The sequence below is a fragment of the Varroa jacobsoni genome, unplaced genomic scaffold (assembly GCF_002532875.2).
Source record: "Varroa jacobsoni isolate VJ856 unplaced genomic scaffold, vjacob_1.0 scaffold_1017, whole genome shotgun sequence".
Classification (NCBI taxonomy): domain Eukaryota; kingdom Metazoa; phylum Arthropoda; class Arachnida; order Mesostigmata; family Varroidae; genus Varroa; species Varroa jacobsoni.
The window spans coordinates 79,270-98,038 of NW_019213919.1; the positions used below are offsets into that span (position 1 = coordinate 79,270).

Here is an 18,769-nt window from a genome sequence, read left to right on the forward strand (position 1 = left end):
TGAGAATCTACAAAAAGTTCTTCAGGTGTGGAAGGAGCGAAAAATATGGATACACATATGTAGCGTTTTGATGTCACCAAGCCAGGTGTTACAGTCTAGACAAAATAGTAAGTTGTTTTTCCATTGAATTTATTTAGAGAGCGTGCATAAAATTGTAAATTGTTTTACAATACAAGCTTTATACAGGCTTTCATGAGATCTACTGACCATTAACAGAATGATGGTAGCAATTTACTTAACAATAAGACTCTAAAGTTGGTGAAAGTCACTTTGTAAACATGGAAAAAATTGTCCGTTTACAAACCTTTTCCATTGTCAACGTGTAGTGCTTATGTATAGAAATTGGTCCACCAAAAAACCCAACAGTTCATGTATGATAAGAAGTGGTATGACGACTCATACGTAGTAACTAGTTCTTCTCAATAAGCTTATTACCATTGGATCCTTTGCTACTTCGTTTCATTATAGAACAATAGCGACTTGCCAAGATGGGATAAGCTAATCAATATAAAGCTACCGCTGTGCAAAAAAAGGCCAGCAACGAGCAAAGATGATGCCTTTTTTGCTCTGCCGGAATCTGTCATTCGGCTCAGTCATCAGTGACGATTTCCCCTCTACTCAATTCAGAGGCAAACTGGCATTCAAGATAGACAACAGACGAACCAAGAAGAAGCTCCATCCACAGTGAGTTTCATGAGAAGAAGGAATAGTTTAATCACTGACCTTGGACTTGTAGACGTGCAGGAATGATAATTGTCTCTAACAATCATTTGGTCTCAGTCAGTAGTACCCTTCAACGAGGTCTTTTGCCTGATAGCCACTCACGGCTGTTGAAAACGTGCGCAGGCCAGTGTTTACTGACACAGTTGCAGATCGGTGCAGTGTAGGCTGGCTATCTTCAGGCGCAGTGCCTTGTATATGACTAGTGTTTACATGGATCATTTTGGTTGACTCTGGCAGGCCAAACACATTGAGATACGTCCCCCGCGACGTGTTTTAATGCGCTGAGCCTTAGAGACCATCGTCCGATCTTTGAGGTACTCTTGAACGCGATGTATCTTTACTGCTAAGAAATTGCCTTTGACAAAGCTTAACTAGTCGTTATTGATTACTCCGTGTGTAAGTTGCTCACAGTCACTCTGAAACTAATCACTCAAACATGAAATAGCAGTCTTCAACGAAAAGTAATCGTTAATTAACACGCTAGTGTCTTCTCATCGCGTATTTCTGTTTACGAGCTGGAGATACGTGTATTCGACACGAAAGAAAAAACATTGTTAATAATGTGGGCCAGCGCTTTCACTAACGTCTTTCGTACTGATTAGGTTTACATGATAGCTTTTGAAAAGGTTTTTTTTTTTCCATAGAGTAATTCATAACGTAGAGGTTTTATTTTTTTTTCATCTAAAGCTACTTAGCTCTAATTGATCGGCCTTGGCCGAATCAGACTTTCTCCAAATTGACTGCTTATCAAGTAAAATTGCGAATTGCTAAGCAGCAGAGACAGCGTTTACCGCTACCATTCTAAACGACGGCAATCGTTACCCACTGTTAAATGACGTGAGTACAACTTGTGCAGTTTACGTTCGTAATCTTTACTATACCTTAGCGGCAGAACTATTTTAAATGAATTAATGTAAAAGAACGACGGTAAGCCAGGTTGACGAGACATATCTAGCATTAGACGCATATCTAATCTGGGAAGTAGCGATTGTTGTAATCTGTGTCCGATTGGATATGCGACTGGACTGGGAGAAGCTTATCCGGATGATCTCCGATTCTTCGTACCCCGTTAGTTTAGCGTCTTCGTGTGGGATAAACCATTCTTATTGTTATTGTTATTATTGTTAGTGGGCAAGGGTCTACTCGCAGCTCATGAGCCATGTCTAGGCTATCGCACATAAAAGGCTGATCCTAATGAGGCAAGAAATTTAAAATTCTTAGTTCGAGTCCAGCTTCGAATTAACTTCGAAGCACACCATGTCATCAAACAAATACGTTAACATACAGCTTTAGCGTTTCAAACACTGTTTTCAATTGTAGTATCGTTATTTCGGTTTCGCAATTCGATGACGACGATGAGAACCAGCACAGGGCTTGTCTAAGGTGCACTGTGTCCTTCTGTCGGCCACTGACACGATGGCCTAAAAAAATACCTGTCTTTTGTGCAATAACAATGTTTTAATCATTATAAACCGCCTCTTCATGAAATGTATATATTTTATGTGCCGTACAAAGCCACAGACCATTCAGATCATTCGTTGAATGACTTGAAATAATAAACATTATATTTATTTGGTCTAATGCTTGGCCCAGCGCATACTGCGTACTTTGTGATGAGTCAAGCAAACATAGAACCGATAACATTTTCTAAAGGATTATTCGCTACTCTCAAAATTAGTGGAAAAGTCGTTAAGGCACGAAAGCGACTTCACCCAATGCTTTCGAGCACACTTCCGTTAGTTTTTGCAGTTGGTAGAAATATTGCTTTCATGTCCGAAAATGATCCTCGTCGCGTCGTGTTAGAGCTTGATCCAGGAGCAAAGAAAGGCTGAACTAGTCGGATGTATTCTGTCACCTACAGCTGGTCACGGGACCTCAGAAAACGTGAAAGCTGGTGGTCGAGAAAAACCAGCTCCCAGTCTTACCCAAACAGAAGGCTACGTAAATGATAGGGGATGACACTTGTCATCGAAATAATACATGTCAGCACGATCCTGACTCTCTTGAAAACAATCGTTTTGCTCTTCTTCTATGGCTATCCCGCTTTGAAGTATATATGTTAAAACGAACTTGACATTAGGAGACTATCAGGGAAAACATACTGTTTTGTGTGTACATTGCAAATACTTAAGTGTGTAATTACTCTGGACACGACTTGTAAAGTAATAAATACATGCCATCCCGTTTGAGAGCAGTACATTCTAGAGTGGTAATTCAAATATAAAATATCGTAAAGTCCTCCTGACGCCTAGAGAATAACGTACTTCCTTTCACATAAAGCTTTTGTACGCTTATTTAGGGATAATTGATCGCACCTCTACCAATCGGCCTTGACTTTGTATCAGAATATTCGAATAATCTTCTTCATTTTTCTCTAATTTCAGAATATTTTAGAGCAGGTTTTAGCCAGGAGGCATCTTAACTGAATACAATCTTTCACACGCGCAGGGAAGTCCGCAAAGGCTCTCAGTTAAAATATCTAACTTTACGGTTTAGCTGTGATATAATTTTCTGCTGATACTCATCCACTATTTTCGCTCTATGCGCAGATCCCCGGATCGTACGTGGCCCATTAAAAGACAATAAGTTTGAACAACTTCGTTCGGTCTTGATGAAGTACAATTTCAGTGCAAAATGGAATTACGTTTCTGTTCTAACTCTGCGTAATGAAATTCCCTTTCAGTCTCATCGAATGCTCAGTGCTCAATATCAGTCACCTCTAATTCACCGAATATAGATATTGTGGCACTTCAGCAAAATGTCCTATTTCTAAAAAAACATACAGTAGGACAAGGTCTACGTATGCATAAAAGCGTCACAAATTGGCGGTTATTAATGCAGACATCAGCTAATCTATTTCTACTGAAAATCATAGTCGCCATGTGATAGATCGCACATCAATTTCAACACTGATAATTTGTGTAGTCTAACGGCCAAACGTCTAGAAAAAAAAAAAAAAAAAATAGAAATACTTCAATCTCGCTTGTTGGTGCATAATGATTCTTTTTCGTGCTGATGTCGGGCGTATGGTTTCGTTGCTTCCTTTGAAGCATCATTCGTTTTTATTAACTCGTTTACGATGTTCTTTTCGAATTTGGTCTGTTTCACGCTGTACGTCGCCGTACTAAACTCGTACTCCGGTTTGCTTGTATTTTTTAGAGCAACTTCTCTTTAGCAATCTTTGATCACCGCTTGAGGTGGGCTTGTCAACTAAATGGCAAGCACCCTCCAGTGAAATCTGCAAGATACGAAGAAGACTAACTTGTATTTCAGCAGAGTCGTTGTCATTATCAGTAACGTGAGTATAACGGATCGAGAGGTCGATAGCATTTAACACCGTAAGGTTAGTCTGTTCGATTTATTTTGATTGTTTTGAAGTGTAAATAGTACATTAGGATTACACCTTCGACTTCAGGGGGTTGATTGCAGTCAAACTGGTAGTCCGCATAGAAGGTGCTAGTTCTTCATCACATTCACTGCGCTGTCGGGAAGGGCTATTGATATGAACACCGTCTATGTAGACATGTATCAGGGACTGATACACACCTACCTGGATCAGACATTCAGGTAGTCGACATGTGTGACCCATTGCCTTTTTCAGGTCGGATCCCTCCACGTACCAACTGGACTCGAACTCCAAATTCGTTGGTACAAAATCATTGTTATAACAATGAATTGACAATGTAGTTGACCTAAATAGGTTAGCCAAGTTGATAAAAATGTAACTGAAGCACGTGAAGGTTTTCCATAAAGGTCACATCGGACTGCTCTCGTAGATGTTGAATTGCTTCTATAATAGTTTACAGAAGGTATTGTAGGAAGCATACAATATATAAGCAATATTGGAGGTTGTGAAGTCTAGAAAAAGGTAGACAGAAAAATACTTTTATAGAACGCCATTTAAATAAAGGCAATCAGATTTTCTGTGCCGATCAGCCGATGAAGCAATCCTTTATCAAATGGTTTTTAGGGGGTACTGTCTGCCTGATTCTTTCGTGCCAATAAGTGTACGCCAGAAAACTGTCGTCCTCTTTTCAACCCTAAGAAAAATCGTATTTTTTTCTCCAAAGATCGATCACATAGCTGTATTATTGGTAGTAATTAGTGATCCAATCAAAACAACGTATAAACTAGATACATTTTGATTGGCTGCTTGTCGTAGCGGGCATGCGTTCACTAGCCATACCGGGTACAAGAAGAAAGCCAGTTTTTTCTGATACAAAAGAGCAAGTTTATCGTGGCGAAAAACACCACGACGTCTATGTATCTTAAAAAACAACTAAGCACCTGTCATTATGCATTACGACAATAGCAAATACGGCCTACTCATGTATGAAATTACGTATGCATCGAGCTGAGCATCCACATCAGACTACCAGTGGCTTCGTTGATGGCTGGAGAGATGTATGTTGACAATGCCAGCTCAAATCTATAATATTTGCACTCGTTTATAGCCTTGATATTGTCTGGTAGTCTCAAGCTGTTTGACGTTAGCCATGAAAACAAAAGAACCAAATCATCATGGCGAATAATAGAGCGTCGTTTTCGGAGTTTGAGCAACGATTACCCAAAGTGCACTGTGGGACACATCTGCACCAAGACTGTAGACCTCATTTTATCTCAAATCGATGATCTACGGTATTATAAGTTTTCTAAAAATCTGAGGAAAGTTTTCGAGAAATCAACGTCAATATTTAGAGTTGAAGGACGTCGGAAATTCATCAGAATGACCCAGAGGATCATTTTCGATATAGAGATGTAGATATTAACGTGTGGAGGGCACAATTTCAGTTGCTGATTGGGTCATTCGGGTAAGCTTTGATGGTCAGTTTTTTCAAAATTCCTGCGCTTTTTTGCACCTTTTGTGCATATCGGCCATTTTGAACTCCTGTATACTTTTGAGCCAGCTATTAACCCGGTACCTAATCCCCCGAAAATGTTTTGAATGGAGTACGGTTACTATTAAAAGCTTATTTGTAGAGTAGAGAACTATTTTAGGAGTAAGCAGTGAGTTTCAGTCCTGCATTGAATATACGGTTGCGGTGATCGATGAATAAACATAAGAGTTGGAAATTAAATTTCTGGAAAATAAACATTTTGTTGAAATGCATGTTTTTGTTTAGATAGGAGATACGGTAGGCTGTGTGCATATGAAAGTTATTTTGAAGATCTCTAGTTGGCCAGAAAACGATAACAATATTTACCATACGGAGGGTGTGTTTTTTTACGATGGTTGTAAATACTGTAACTAGGTATGGATAGACTAATTCATGATGCAGAGAACGAAGCTACTCAGCGGAAGCCTGCATTGTATCACACGAATTTTGAAACTCACACTCTCGAATTCCATTATTCGAGGCCAGACAGCTGCCAGAAAAGTTCCTACTTATTATATTTAACTGGCATTTTGGTAATAATGACGCGCGCCTTGGATATGATCAGAATGAGTATTGCACTTTATTGGCATAAGGTCAAAGCATTGAACCTGTCATGTACAGCTGGTTATGTCTGTAGCTTCTTGGCTCTATCATCCACACTTTTATAGATTTTGTAGCCCATATTAGCTTATGTCGCCAAATTTAAATGCGAAATAACCCTAAGACAAGAAATAGCTGGTAGCTTAGGGGAGAACCCTCGTACGTTTAAAGCTCGTACGTATTATGTTGCTAAAAAGAATCTAAAGCAACAAAAAACGTTCTTTACTTATTACAGCTGAATAGGACTATATTATACTGCTAAGCAACCATTGGCGTATCCGCTTTTCGACAAATCCTTGTTTTACGTATTGCTTAAGGAATCAACCGAAGCGGTCACTAGAAATGAATGGGGTGCACCATGAGCATCATATTATAGCCGTAATAAATAAGGTATTATAGTTTATTTAATCACATTGGTCATCTAGTGTTCCACAGGCAGAGATCGGAGCATTTTATAATTTGAATTAAACTGGAAATGCTGCCTTTATAGAATTCAGCAACGAGACACTTCTAATGTAACAAACAGCTTCATATTGCTTATACGAATCTCATTTAACCGATGCTAAAATCTGATGGGCCTACTCCGCAATTTAGTCGCAGGCGAATAGTTCTCCTCAGTCGTTCACTCTAACACTGGTCAGCAAACAGCGAAAAATTCAGGTGCCTAGGCTCGTTGTCCTGCCTTAAAAGCTTTTTATTGTTTATATTACATTTATAGGGTCACGCGGGTGCAGGTTCGTTTATATAGTTAACAGTCATTATTCACAAGCGTTTTCTACAATCGGGATAAAGGTCTAGTTTTAGCATTCTTAGTTCAAATGTTGGTACCTTACAGGTAATCTATTTTTACCGTTAACCACTGCCTCGTATATAGCCGAAGCTCAACATACATATTCAGTTTCGTGGATCAAGAGACTCAATTTTGAAAATATCCAGCGCGTTTTATTCAAACTATTCGATATTGTCCCTTTTTCCTCGACCATTATAACATACCACAGTTAACTACACCTAGCTGACCTAATAGACGATAATCCCAGTAAAGTTATACTAGAAACAATTACGTTCAAGATAGTTTTAAGTTTTTTTCATTTCATCAATGATATTTCGTATAATGGAAAAGTATTTTTCACTAGATTCAATTTTACTACGCATCATCAGCGACTATCGGATATGAAATGCAACTGTAGTCCAGTGTAATTACACCGATGAGGGGAGTTGATCTCTGCTAGTGTGAACCTTTAAAGGACCTAATCAGTATATCGAAAAGCAAACGCGTTTGATTCTTTTCGCAGAGTTACTGTGCAACATTTTTTCATTATAAAAACACAGCACTTTAACAATTTCGTCTATTCATCTCGTTATCGCTAACTGTTGCGTAGGCAATTGCAACTTTTACACGATAATGTAAATAATATCTACATATAATATTATCAGTATTTTATATAAAGTATATCCATTTATCAAACAATGCACATGCCGCCCACGAAATCGAATGGAACATCAGCAACAAGGATTTACACGTTCGACAACGTTGGATGTTGTATAGTTACGAACGCAGTGGCACGTATCTCGAAAGTAAGATCTCAGCCGCAGGGTCTATAACTTGCATTACAAAGGAACCGCATCGAGCCAGTCCAGATCGTAAATACCGTCTCTGCGGGGATCAATGCCCAATATATTGTCTCTTAGACTATTGAAACCCTAAGCCGCTTAAACTTACAACCTAAGGCTTTTACTAGATATTTGTATACGCACTCTTCTTTAGCAACAAACCGAGGTTATGAGTAAGTGAATAAACAATAATCATTACCATCATCGCGAATACGGTGATCGTCAGTCTCCACTATGCCATGCAGTTAAAAGTAGTTCATAAAAACAAACACGTTAAGAGACGACGACAATATTACCATCTGTTAAAATGAAAAAAAAAACGCTGCATCGTTGTCGCCGTAATGGTAGGAGAACATTTTTGATTGCTTCTTCAGGATATCTGTCTGCTATTTTCGAATCGTGGCCATTTCCATCCAACACAGTTTTTCTGTTATCAATACTGCTGGCGCCACCACCGCTCCAACGAGTGATTTTTTTCTTTTGTGTTCTTTGCTGTACTCCTTAGGAGATATTCGTCTGGCGTTTCCCGGCGGAGCCATGGCCACTGTCCGTGGCCGTGGCGACCACGGCTCCACGGAGACTGCCCTACAATCTGGACGAAAATGGACGTCACCGAAATTCGTACTTCGTATAGGATAACTAGTCAAACTCCCCACTAAGCCCGCTGACAGATTCGTGTTTGCAAGCTAATTGATGTATGACAGATTGATCCAGAAAGTTATATTGGTACTATTGGACAAACCTGCTATTGATGGCAATCATCTGTACTTCCTTAACAATTTACAAAAGTTATCGACTTATATATACGGCATAATACATATAATCAAATAAAGAAAGTACAGAAACTGGATATTGTTATAAATATATGTTAACATATTTGTTATTATGCATACATTTGAGATTTAATGTGACAACATGTGTTTTACTTAAGCATTAAAAAACAATTACGAGGATTGTGACTTTATCAGCTCCTGACATGGGAGAACTCTCTTTGCTATCTTTGACTTTCCAAAACCGCTGAACTATATTGGGCGAATTAACGTTCCCCAAAGCTTGTTAAAGGAAAAGTAAAAGATGAATGTTAAAGGAAAAACAAATGGATCGGACAATCTTATTTCATCTAAGATCTTCCGCAACTCCAGGTAAAATTTAGGTTGTTTATAAGTATTACATTGTGGATTCCTTCTGTCTAGCCTAAAGGAAAGGCCACGTGGTTGCTGTTCGCTTTCACCATCGCAGTAGCTGTACTTATATTTGTGTTCTGTTTTTCCAGTACCGTTATCCTAGATGACTACCTGAAGGAAGATGATTCTGCGGAATGCTTTACGGAGCATATGCCATGTTGCGGTGCCGGCATCGGCACCCTGCTCTCTCATATAGCTTAGTCCTCAGCCTGTGTTTCCACTCACGTCACATGTACTATTATTAAAACAACCATGGCTACTGCTGCCAAAAGCTGAGCAAACTCTACGTCACTTGATGCGGTCGTCTATGTTCATTAACTCTCCCGAAATCGACCACAGCGTTTTTAGAATGAGCACAAATCATACTTAGTTTTACTTACGTCAGTCAAGTAGGAGCCGTACACCTGTTTAGCTCTTTTATTTCGATCTAGCTTCTTGGAGACCATGCTTAGGTTGTTTTTTTCTCACTTGTGTCAAAATTCAAGATAAATTGAAAGCTCTTAGACGGTAGTGGGGCCTTCAGGGTGACTTTGCTTGCGTGCCGCCAACAGCTCATAGAAATCCGCACTTTTCCACGTAGTTTGTATAATTCGAGTGAAACATGTTTTTCTTCTATTTGTATTTCTTTGCTGCAGAGCTCGTTCGATCTCTATGGACATACTGCAAATAGTTCCAACGTATCCACGTACAATCCGACTAATCGTCTTTCTTTGACCGAACCCCACGTTAAGTATCGGTTAATTTAGCGCACCTTTTGTTTAATAGGAGTATAGAGTGTTTCTCCAGAGCGTTGCTTTACCGGTTTTTCATCAGTAAATTTCTATTACAAATTAATATATTAGAGACGGCAACAATATGTGTAATATAACATACCTTTTGCGCTGCCTAAACCACGTCGATGGAGGCCCTACGTAGGACCGGTTGCGTATTAAATTCTCGTATATCCTTTGAGATTGCCGGTTTAATTCACAGTCGCGTGGTTATACCTTGGGGGATTTAATGATCGTTTGGTGAAATCCACTTGTTCTCGCTATAGCTTTTTCATTTGCTAGCACAAGCTTGAAATTAGACGTAAATTTGCTTCGCACCACTTCCGCTACCTTCCAGAATATGAAATTGCGAACACGGTGAGGCTGAACACACTAGCCCAAATAACTTCTTCCGTTCACGACGTCCGTTTTTCCCGTACTATATAACTCGCTATCCTGGTGGTGGTAATATTGACAGCAAAGGACAAAAAAAGCTCGAAATTCACGTAGATTTCCGCAGAATGGCGTTTTCAATTCAGATACTGTATTGTCGTATATATGTGGGGGAGCGCTTCGAGCCTGCTGGGGCAACCAAAAAGTCTCCGGGGCTCCGCAATGGCCGAGGGTGAGAGAGAGTTCAGTGAACTGGGGCCGACAGATAAAGCGCCCTCTGGATACTTCAGTGAGAACGACGCTGGATGCTAATGCCGTATTCCGGTTAGATAGAGCGCCCCCGGTGACGTTTGAGGGGACTAAGCGAATTTAGGCATCACACAACTTGCGTGTTTCAACATGGTGAATGAAGAAAACTATTTAACAGATTTATAAGATCAGGCTAATTTATGTTGGTACCTAATTAATAAAATCTACAAGCCCAGTAATACACCGTTCAGATCAACTGCGCACGTTGACGTGTCCTGTAAATAATGTAAACTGCAGTACAAGGGAAATTTTAACTATCGACATTTGAATTAAATGAAGGCAAGAGCTAGTGACTATCAGCTCGGTTCGTCGCTCCGGTTTGCGATAAAAGAAAAAACTGTAAAAGATTTTTTTTTAAATACAAGACATATCGTATTTAGTTTTATTGGGCAATTTATTTTTCACTTAATGCGACGTCACTTTTGCTGTCGTCCTAGAGTATGCTTGCAGTATATGATGTAAACTATAGACTGTATCATAATCTAATAAGTCCTGCATAAAAACGAATTGTTCTTTCTTTTGGAGTTATAGAGCATTTAGTGTACGAGTATTTACAGTGATAGATATCTTCCATTTAAGATTGTCTTAGGTTTTTGTCTGCATTAACACCCGTTCCTTTCAGTTATTAATAGGTTGTTACTATACGAGATTCAATAAGGTAGTTCTTTGTCGCTCTTGCCCTTCGTACAATTGTATGTGCGAATGATTTTTGCAGAAATTTCCGTATCACTTAAACGATGCGTGTTTATATACGCAGACGATTTTGGTAGAGTTTCTACTAATTTAAACTAATTAAAGACATGAGTAAGTGCAATACCTATCCGATTTAAAAAAAGTGACATAAAAACATAAGTTTCAAAATACTAGCATGGCCGTTTACAATATGTACCAGGTTAGGCGGTGACTTTGACGCAAAAAAGGTGTCACAGCCAGCGCTTGGCTGGAAAACTTCGGACGTTATCAGTAAATACGGAAATTAAATTGTTTAAAATTAGGATCGTGTACTTTCTACGAGTGGCATCTCTGCATCTCCTATTTGTTCTGCGATCCACATGAATAGTGACTGTAAGATAGATGCTGAACTTTGTATGAGACGATGTATGAAAATCACCAAAGAGAAGTATCAAAAGGCAGGTTATTCTTTGGGATTACAAACTGTCATATTAGAAACAGGAGATGTACATCTAAATATTGTAAGCGTTACCACAATGTCGGAATGTTGTGCTATGTCCGCGCTTCACTATTGTAACGTTGTGAGTGACTTGATAGCTTAATAAACTGTGAACCAATATGCTTGGTAACTTGTTTGAAATTTCAATTTAATTGTTGCTTTATTGACATGCGTTCCTACGTCGCTTGCAAAGGTAAAAGCTTTTTATGACACCATAAATATTAATCGGGATCCTCAAGCAATAATATTAGACTCAGTCATTCAATTGATTCGCACAATCAAACATATTAGAAATGTCTTTGTGCCTCAAGCTGTTAACTCTCAATTAGTTGCTATTGTCTTTACTACGCACTCTTCTTGGAAAGGGTGGAAGTCGGTTACAAAGTATATTATCACGGTTGCATTTGTTTTTATCTTTAGTAACCATCAGCCTCTTTGTCTTGGACAACAAGCGTATACGAAAAAAAAATTTTTTTCGTAGAAACGCCAAGTTTGGTCTAAATTGTTTAACCGCTCAGTAATGAGTAATACACATAGAATACTAAGTTATAGAATAGTACTGATGGCTAACCGCAACTGGCACATCGGAAAGATGTCAAAAAAACTTCTGACAACTACTTTCGAAACCACCAAATAATATTAATTTCTATTATCGCCATATCAAAACAAATTACTCCAGTAATCGGGAACAACCGTGTTTACAGGCGTCATACAGTGTTTAAGCATCTTGCATGGCTTATCGAAGTTCTACTTGCGACATTCGAACTGTGGCTGGGTGCTACTTCTATATATAAATATGTGCTTAAAATGCGTTACTATTTTTTTAAACGATGGAATATTTTTATTTGCCCGTAATAAAGAAATTAGAAAGTGCAAACGTTTAGGTGGAACTGTCTTCATAAAAGTAGAAAAATTGAAATAATCGTGTTTCATCGACTCGCTTCAACACAGGACTTTACTACGCTACGTCTTCGGCGTAGATTGTGCGCAGGCGCGAAGGCAACAAAACCATTAATGAGGACCAATAATGAGGACTTCAATTTCGCCAAAAAATTATGCTTACAACAAACTTTCTTTAGAATATGAGGGTACACGAACCGTTTTGTTAAATCCAAGTTTTTAGCGTATTCTTACTGTTTTTATGTTTTTCGAAGCTTGGTGACTTTGTGATTTGCTTTTCATTAGATTTTCGTTAAAACTAAGATTTTGTCGATCGTATGTATCTAATTGAAGCATGGGAGATATGCAACAATGTTAGCCCTAATATAAAAGTGGTCTCGCCCTGCCTCACATACTAATGGCTATCCTAGTGTAGTGTCAAAGATTGCAAACTTTAAAAGTATAACTGTGTCCTTTTTATGCTCTACTTATTCTAATTCTAAAAAATTCTAACTGAATAATTCTAGCAATTTGTTTTATTTATACTTAAACAATTACCAGCTAATCCTAAACTACCAAAATATCTATTTTTAGGGCCATTACTAATCTTACTGCTAAGTGATTTAATCTTCTACAAAAGATTGTCCAAAGGTCAGGTAGCTAGCCTGATAAGCAGACGGCTCTTGCGACCGTTTCTTGTAAAAGCGAAACAATGTCTTTAAATTAAGCTAACTTTATAGCAACTACTGTGAGAACAGAAAAGCCTGTTCCTTTTTGGATTAACTAAAATTAGACTACTATGCAACAAAAAATGAAGAACATTTTCTTGTTTATGCATTTCTAAAGAATTTATATTTTACTTATTAAACGAGAAATGATCTGTATTATATTTAACGACAAGGATTAACAGTTCGTCTCCTTTTAATTAATGTATAGTGATGCCTAACCAGTTGGTTCAAATTAAATTTACTTACGCTTTGCAATCACTCACGGATGTAAGCCGGAGCAATAAATGAGAACAATCATCAAGAGTAAAAAGATCAATATAGCAAAATGTGAGTGAATTTATTATAAGAAGATGTTATCTCACTCAAATCAAAATAAGCACAATGTGAGGAAATATTTAGATCATTATAATAATTGAAAATTATCACCTAATGTATTTTTCATTGTTTTATTGTGTATTGATCAACATACAAGCTTGAAGAAAATTTCGTGTTTTTCGTGACAGCACAATGTCGATTGTAATTCATACATTTGTCTGACTATATATATATATACATAGATAGATATATATATATATATATATATATATATATGATGTGAGAGTACAACAAGGTTTTTTTATATGTACACGTTCGGTATCTCTAAATCGTACATTCAAGTGTAATATACCTTAGGGTTATTTTGACAATGCGACATACGGAGCAGACTGGCCAGACGGGTGATTACCGTATTCTTCCAGTTGCATTAATTCAATTTATTTAACACCGGTGATCAATCTCCACGTTTTTACAATTTTTTCAACAAGATCTCGCAACCTTTCTTTGATGCTACTTTCCGCGACATGGCAAAAACATTGACTATTAAATTGATTCAATTTATGGATACAAAAATAGTTAATGTCTTCAATGTTTTGCCATGTTAAATGACATAAATAATGTAATTGTATTGCCAATGTAATTTATTTTTTAGATGGTGAAGGCAGCAGGAACTACAGTGTACATGTGTAATTTTGAGCTGCTAAACTTCTCTAGTGCCGATATCCCTTGTACACTATTTGTTTTCCCGGTGCAGCCGATGCAAGGTACTGCATGGCTTTTCCTTTTGTCAAATTTCATAATGCATTGAAGCCGGCGGAAATTCAATTTAATATGCCATCATAATTTAAGTATCACTCCTCCAGAGTTTGATGGTTTTATCGCCTTCAAGTGCTGCCGATGCGATGAGGTTCTCCGTCGGGTGACAAGCCGTACATAAAACAACATCTGTATGACCTTGTAGCTTTTGGACGATTTCTTTTGTCTGTAGGTTCCACACGTAGACCATATTGTCTTCACTGCCGGATACGATCCATTTTCCGCCAGTAACAGAGAAGTTCGCGAAGATGCAATACTTCTCGTTTTTGTGTCCCGTATATGTTTTAAGACATTTGCCCTTCGAGTAATCCCAAAGCTTCAAGGTGTTATCGAGGGTGGCGGCCAGTATATACTTTCCGTTCGGGGAAAACTTGACAAATGAAACTGGCGGATTGTCATCGTCAATCAACGTCTTTAGACACTGACCTGACGCTGTATCCCAGATACGGCATAGACCATCGTACGAGGAAGACACAATTAGACTTCCGTCACGATTAAAGTGTACAGCTGATACAGGGTCACTATGGGCCGGAAGCGGCTTCAAGCATTTACCAGTCTTTACGTCCCAGATTCGGACAGATTCGTCAAACGAGCCGGACACAATCAAATTGCTCTGAGGGTTAAAGTTGCAACAGAATACATAGTTGCTATGGCCTTTTAGCGTTTTTAAACACTTACCCGATGTATGCTCCCAGATCTTGAGTGTCTTGTCGTCACTGGCTGACACCAACAGGCGGGAATCATTCGACCAAGCCACATCAGAAATGCCCAGTTTGTGCCCGGAGATCGTCTTTTCGAATTTTCCATCGCGGGCACCCCAGATCTTGATCAGTTTGTCAGCACTGCTTGAAGCTAGCCATTCGCCATCGGGCGAGAATTTAACAGAGCTGACGGCTTTTGTATGGCCTGCTAATGTGAATTTGAGTGTATAATTGGGACGGGCCCGCGAATTATCTGATGACATGTTATTTGTCTCCGTGCGCTGTCTTTCCGCTAGATTTTAACAGGTAACAACTTTCTCTGCCTTCCTTTATCTGCTCCCTAAGAGGCCCCCTATATGTATACCACTGCGCAAAATATGAGCGAATTTTTTATTTGTTTTTGTCGCACAACTCATCAGACAAACAAAACTCTTTTCGAAACAATTGTTGTCGCTCTACAATGGCTCCATACGCGAGCCTATGGCCAATCGCATGGGCGCGATTTGCCGGCCAGTTGGCGCCTTGGAATGCAGTCACTAAACTCGGTTTAATGTGTGTGCTTGGTTTCTGTAGCGTCTCGCGACAAATAACACAGCTCTTCGTTGTTCACGAGTTGAACAGCTGAATCAACCGTAAGCGAAAAGACAGAACCACAAAATTCAATTAACCCTAGCTAGCAACGCACGGGGGCTCACTTCTTCCACACGTACAGTATGCACCACAAGCGGCATCAGCGTTTGTTTACAAATTAACTTGCGGACCTGCGAACGGCACAAAACCGGCGCGCAAATTTGAATTACATCTATCGGAAAGATTTCAGTTGCATCACTAATAGAACTGGATCACGTAGTAAAGCTTTTAGCGAGCTTTATTTCCGATACTATCTTGTAGTTTGACAGATGCGGGTGGGCTTGCTTTTTTGTGATCAAATGAACTAATTAATGCCAAGCTTATTTTAAGAATATCTTCTGCTGAAACGAGTAGATGGCTGATAAAATTTCACAGAACGAAATCAACCTTATTTCATTCAGCCTCATATAAGCCTTCTTCAATATTTATTAAAAAAAATAATATAAATAGTTCTATTCAAGATAGATATTAACTACTTAAGAAACACCTTTGTATCTCGCACTTGTGTTAGAAAAATAGAATAGGGTATTCTACAAGTTGCTGGAGTTCAACGTACAATTTCTACCTGCCGTCATCCAAGCTCGCCTGTATGCGAATTTTACCTCCGCCCTTCCGCTCAGAAATTGGTCCTCGCCCTTTGCAAGACTTCAGTAGATCAGCAGGGGTCCACGACGCTAAATTCAGCCGCTAAAGCCAAAAAGACAACCACAAGCCGGTGTTCTATGGCACATTCTCGGGGGCCTGCCTTTCTCCCCTCAAAAGCAAACCATCGAAACTCTTTACATATTTGTTTTAAAATGACTTCCTATATTCAGATAGGTCGTTTAGTGTGTCCCTTTGACTGAAGGTTTGCCCGTCCAGACTACCTCGATATTCATTATTCTAGTGGTTTTGCTACTGATCTGGTTCTGATTCGCTGGCAATGGAGGCTTTTCGATGTACGATCTTCTTCTACTAGCACAATGACCACCCTTGCTCTTCCTCCGCTGAAAAGCGAAAGTTGGCGAGTCGCGCGTACCATCACACCGACCGATGTACTTTAGGCCCATAATAGCGATTACCAAGCCCATGTCCACCCTTTCTGAATTTATGAGCAGACACCAACGAATATTCTCTTTCCAGATGCAAGCCGTTCTCCGTCGAGCCACACTCTTTCCAGTAGCAAAGGAATACGGAAGGTCGCTTTTTGTTTGCATCGGATATGTTCGTCGTCTCTTTGTAGTCAGCGAAATAGTTGTTATTTCTACGACTAGTGTTCGCTTGCCCTTTCCCCAGCCGCGACACAACGCCCGTAACAACAATATCGGAGCTCTAATCCGGTGGAGTCGACATCGGCTGGCGGCGCTCCAAGCGGAAATCCGCTATCGATTTGAAAGTGGTTGTGAGTGTTGCTAGCTCTCTTAGTTTGTTTGACCGTCCAGGTATCAGTCCGTTCGCTGATAATTAGCACAGCCCATCGACTAATAGCAGCTTGAGGCGGCACCAGTGGCTGGAAGACAGTAGCGCTGACTTTTGCTCCGTTGGATCAGGATTGAGTGTTCCGAGGTAGCCTGCAATATACAGGGGTCACAGGCTAGTCGAAGCCGAACAACAAACGCCCATCACAGAGCAGATCGCTCCCTTTTTAATCTGAAAGAAGATCAGATGGCCGATCATTCACAGCCACTTACCGTGTCCCTGGGGATGCGTCGACACCCGGAACATTTAATGTCTTGTACTTCTTCTATTTTCACCTGGACCAAATAGGAAGAACCCTGCGAATGTTTAAATTCGAAACGGTTTGGGATAGATCCAGTGTGATCATTAGTACATTCATTGTATAAGGCGTCGGTGCTTTAGTGCGCAACCCTGCTCGCGTAAGCAGTTACGCGAATCAAAAACTTGTACTTGTATTGAGAGTACTTGTAAGTGGCTGCTTGTTTTTATTTCTGTTCGGCTGGAATACTCTGTATTTGTCTGTTATTGTCGTGTTTTATGAGAGCAAGTGATAGCGCGCACACGGCGCTCAGCTGTTTATTCTGTTCGACAAACAAAAGGGAAAGAGACGGAAGTCTAAGCAGTCGCGCGGGAAATACCAGTCCGAACCGTATCGTTTCTAGTTTGTGTGCTATCTGAAGATAGTCGTGATAGGAAACGTACGTTGCGTAGGATAATTATTCACCGGTGAGAAGTGCAAGTAGCCAGCCTAATGTTGCCTCAGCCTATATTGTGTTCGTCGATGGTCATTGTTCCTATGTGGCAACGTTGCAGCACTGGTCTAGCTCATTTCTACCATCAAGCTCCTTGGAAACGCTAGTCGTTCAGGAGTTTACTGAGGACTATCTCAGATGTAGTATACCAAGATCCACTCGAGTATTTAGGTGAGGGTCGCATGAGCAAACGCAGCTTGTTAACGCTTAATTAATGTAACTGTTTATCAACATGACTAAGCTCACATGCAGGCGCATGACCTATCGAAACCTAGGCATAAAATAAAAGATAGAAATCTTCATATTTACACCTCAAAGGCAAGTAAAGCTTGTTGTTCACTTTTTATCGCCCTTGATCTAGTCAACTATGTAACTTGAAGGCGTCTTTCGTTGCACAAATAAGAAACTATAATTTGCTATTCCGTAGATTCTCGACTAGGCGTGAAAAACGTCGTTGTAAAAGCAATCAATATGGCTCTCTTGGACAATGAAGAGCCGTTATCGATGTTTACAATATTAGTTTGAACGGAAAAGTAGACTTCAAACGCACTGCACTCCATCTGAAAAGATGGACACAGCCGGCGACTCGAGCGGCAAAGAATATCACCAGGAACACCCTTTCTCTACCCCCTCCCCAACTTACCTCTTTCTCCCTCCTCTTTTGTGTAAACACACATAGCTACATTCTTATACGTGAAATCAGTAGACGGCTGCCACCAATCCACCCCTCCCCCCACAATTCCGTGCCCGCTATTATATGGAGTTATCAGTGCTATGTGCCGTCGCGAAGAAACTCCGCCTGATATTCACCTTATGAACTCGGCTGAAAAGTTACCTAGTAAGTGATTATTTGCTTTCATTTCTTTGGCCGGAATATTACGTTGAAGTTGTTAG

The 18,769-nt window shown here is 39.6% G+C and overlaps 2 protein-coding genes and 1 long non-coding RNA gene across 5 annotated transcripts in view; 2 read left to right on the plus strand and 1 right to left on the minus strand.

Moving 5' to 3' along the window:
• The window catches only part of LOC111265826 (uncharacterized), a 30,051-nt gene extending 21,376 nt beyond the window's left edge, over nt 1–8,675 (plus strand). The window contains exons 1-2 of one of the 2 annotated variants that reach the window (XR_002683694.2): nt 7,678–8,155; nt 8,317–8,675. This is a non-coding gene — a long non-coding RNA (uncharacterized LOC111265826). Of the gene's footprint in view, nt 1–7,677; nt 8,156–8,316 lie in introns of those variants that run through there. The other variant, XR_015313207.1, reaches the window with a different exon arrangement.
• Nucleotides 8,676–13,528: 4,853 nt separating this feature from the next.
• On the minus strand, nt 13,529–15,878 carry wds (WD repeat-containing protein wds). The gene has a single exon (XM_022842765.2). The coding sequence runs from the start codon at nt 15,317–15,319 to the stop codon at nt 14,384–14,386; it is 936 nt and encodes a 311-aa protein (XP_022698500.1). The 5' UTR covers nt 15,320–15,878; the 3' UTR covers nt 13,529–14,383.
• A 1,083-nt stretch (nt 15,879–16,961) lies between these two features.
• Nucleotides 16,962–18,769, plus strand: part of LOC111265819 (N-chimaerin) — a 41,187-nt gene continuing 39,379 nt past the window's right edge. The window contains exon 1 of one of the 2 annotated variants that reach the window (XM_022842756.2): nt 16,962–18,046. The gene's annotated coding sequence lies outside the window, so the exon portion shown is untranslated. Of the gene's footprint in view, nt 18,047–18,553; nt 18,714–18,769 lie in introns of those variants that run through there. The other variant, XM_022842754.2, reaches the window with a different exon arrangement.

Excerpts from the sequence above, each read along its gene's own strand:
- wds (XM_022842765.2), bottom strand. The coding sequence starts at position 15,319 with ATGTCATCAGATAATTCGCGGGCCCGTCCCAATTATACACTCAAATTC.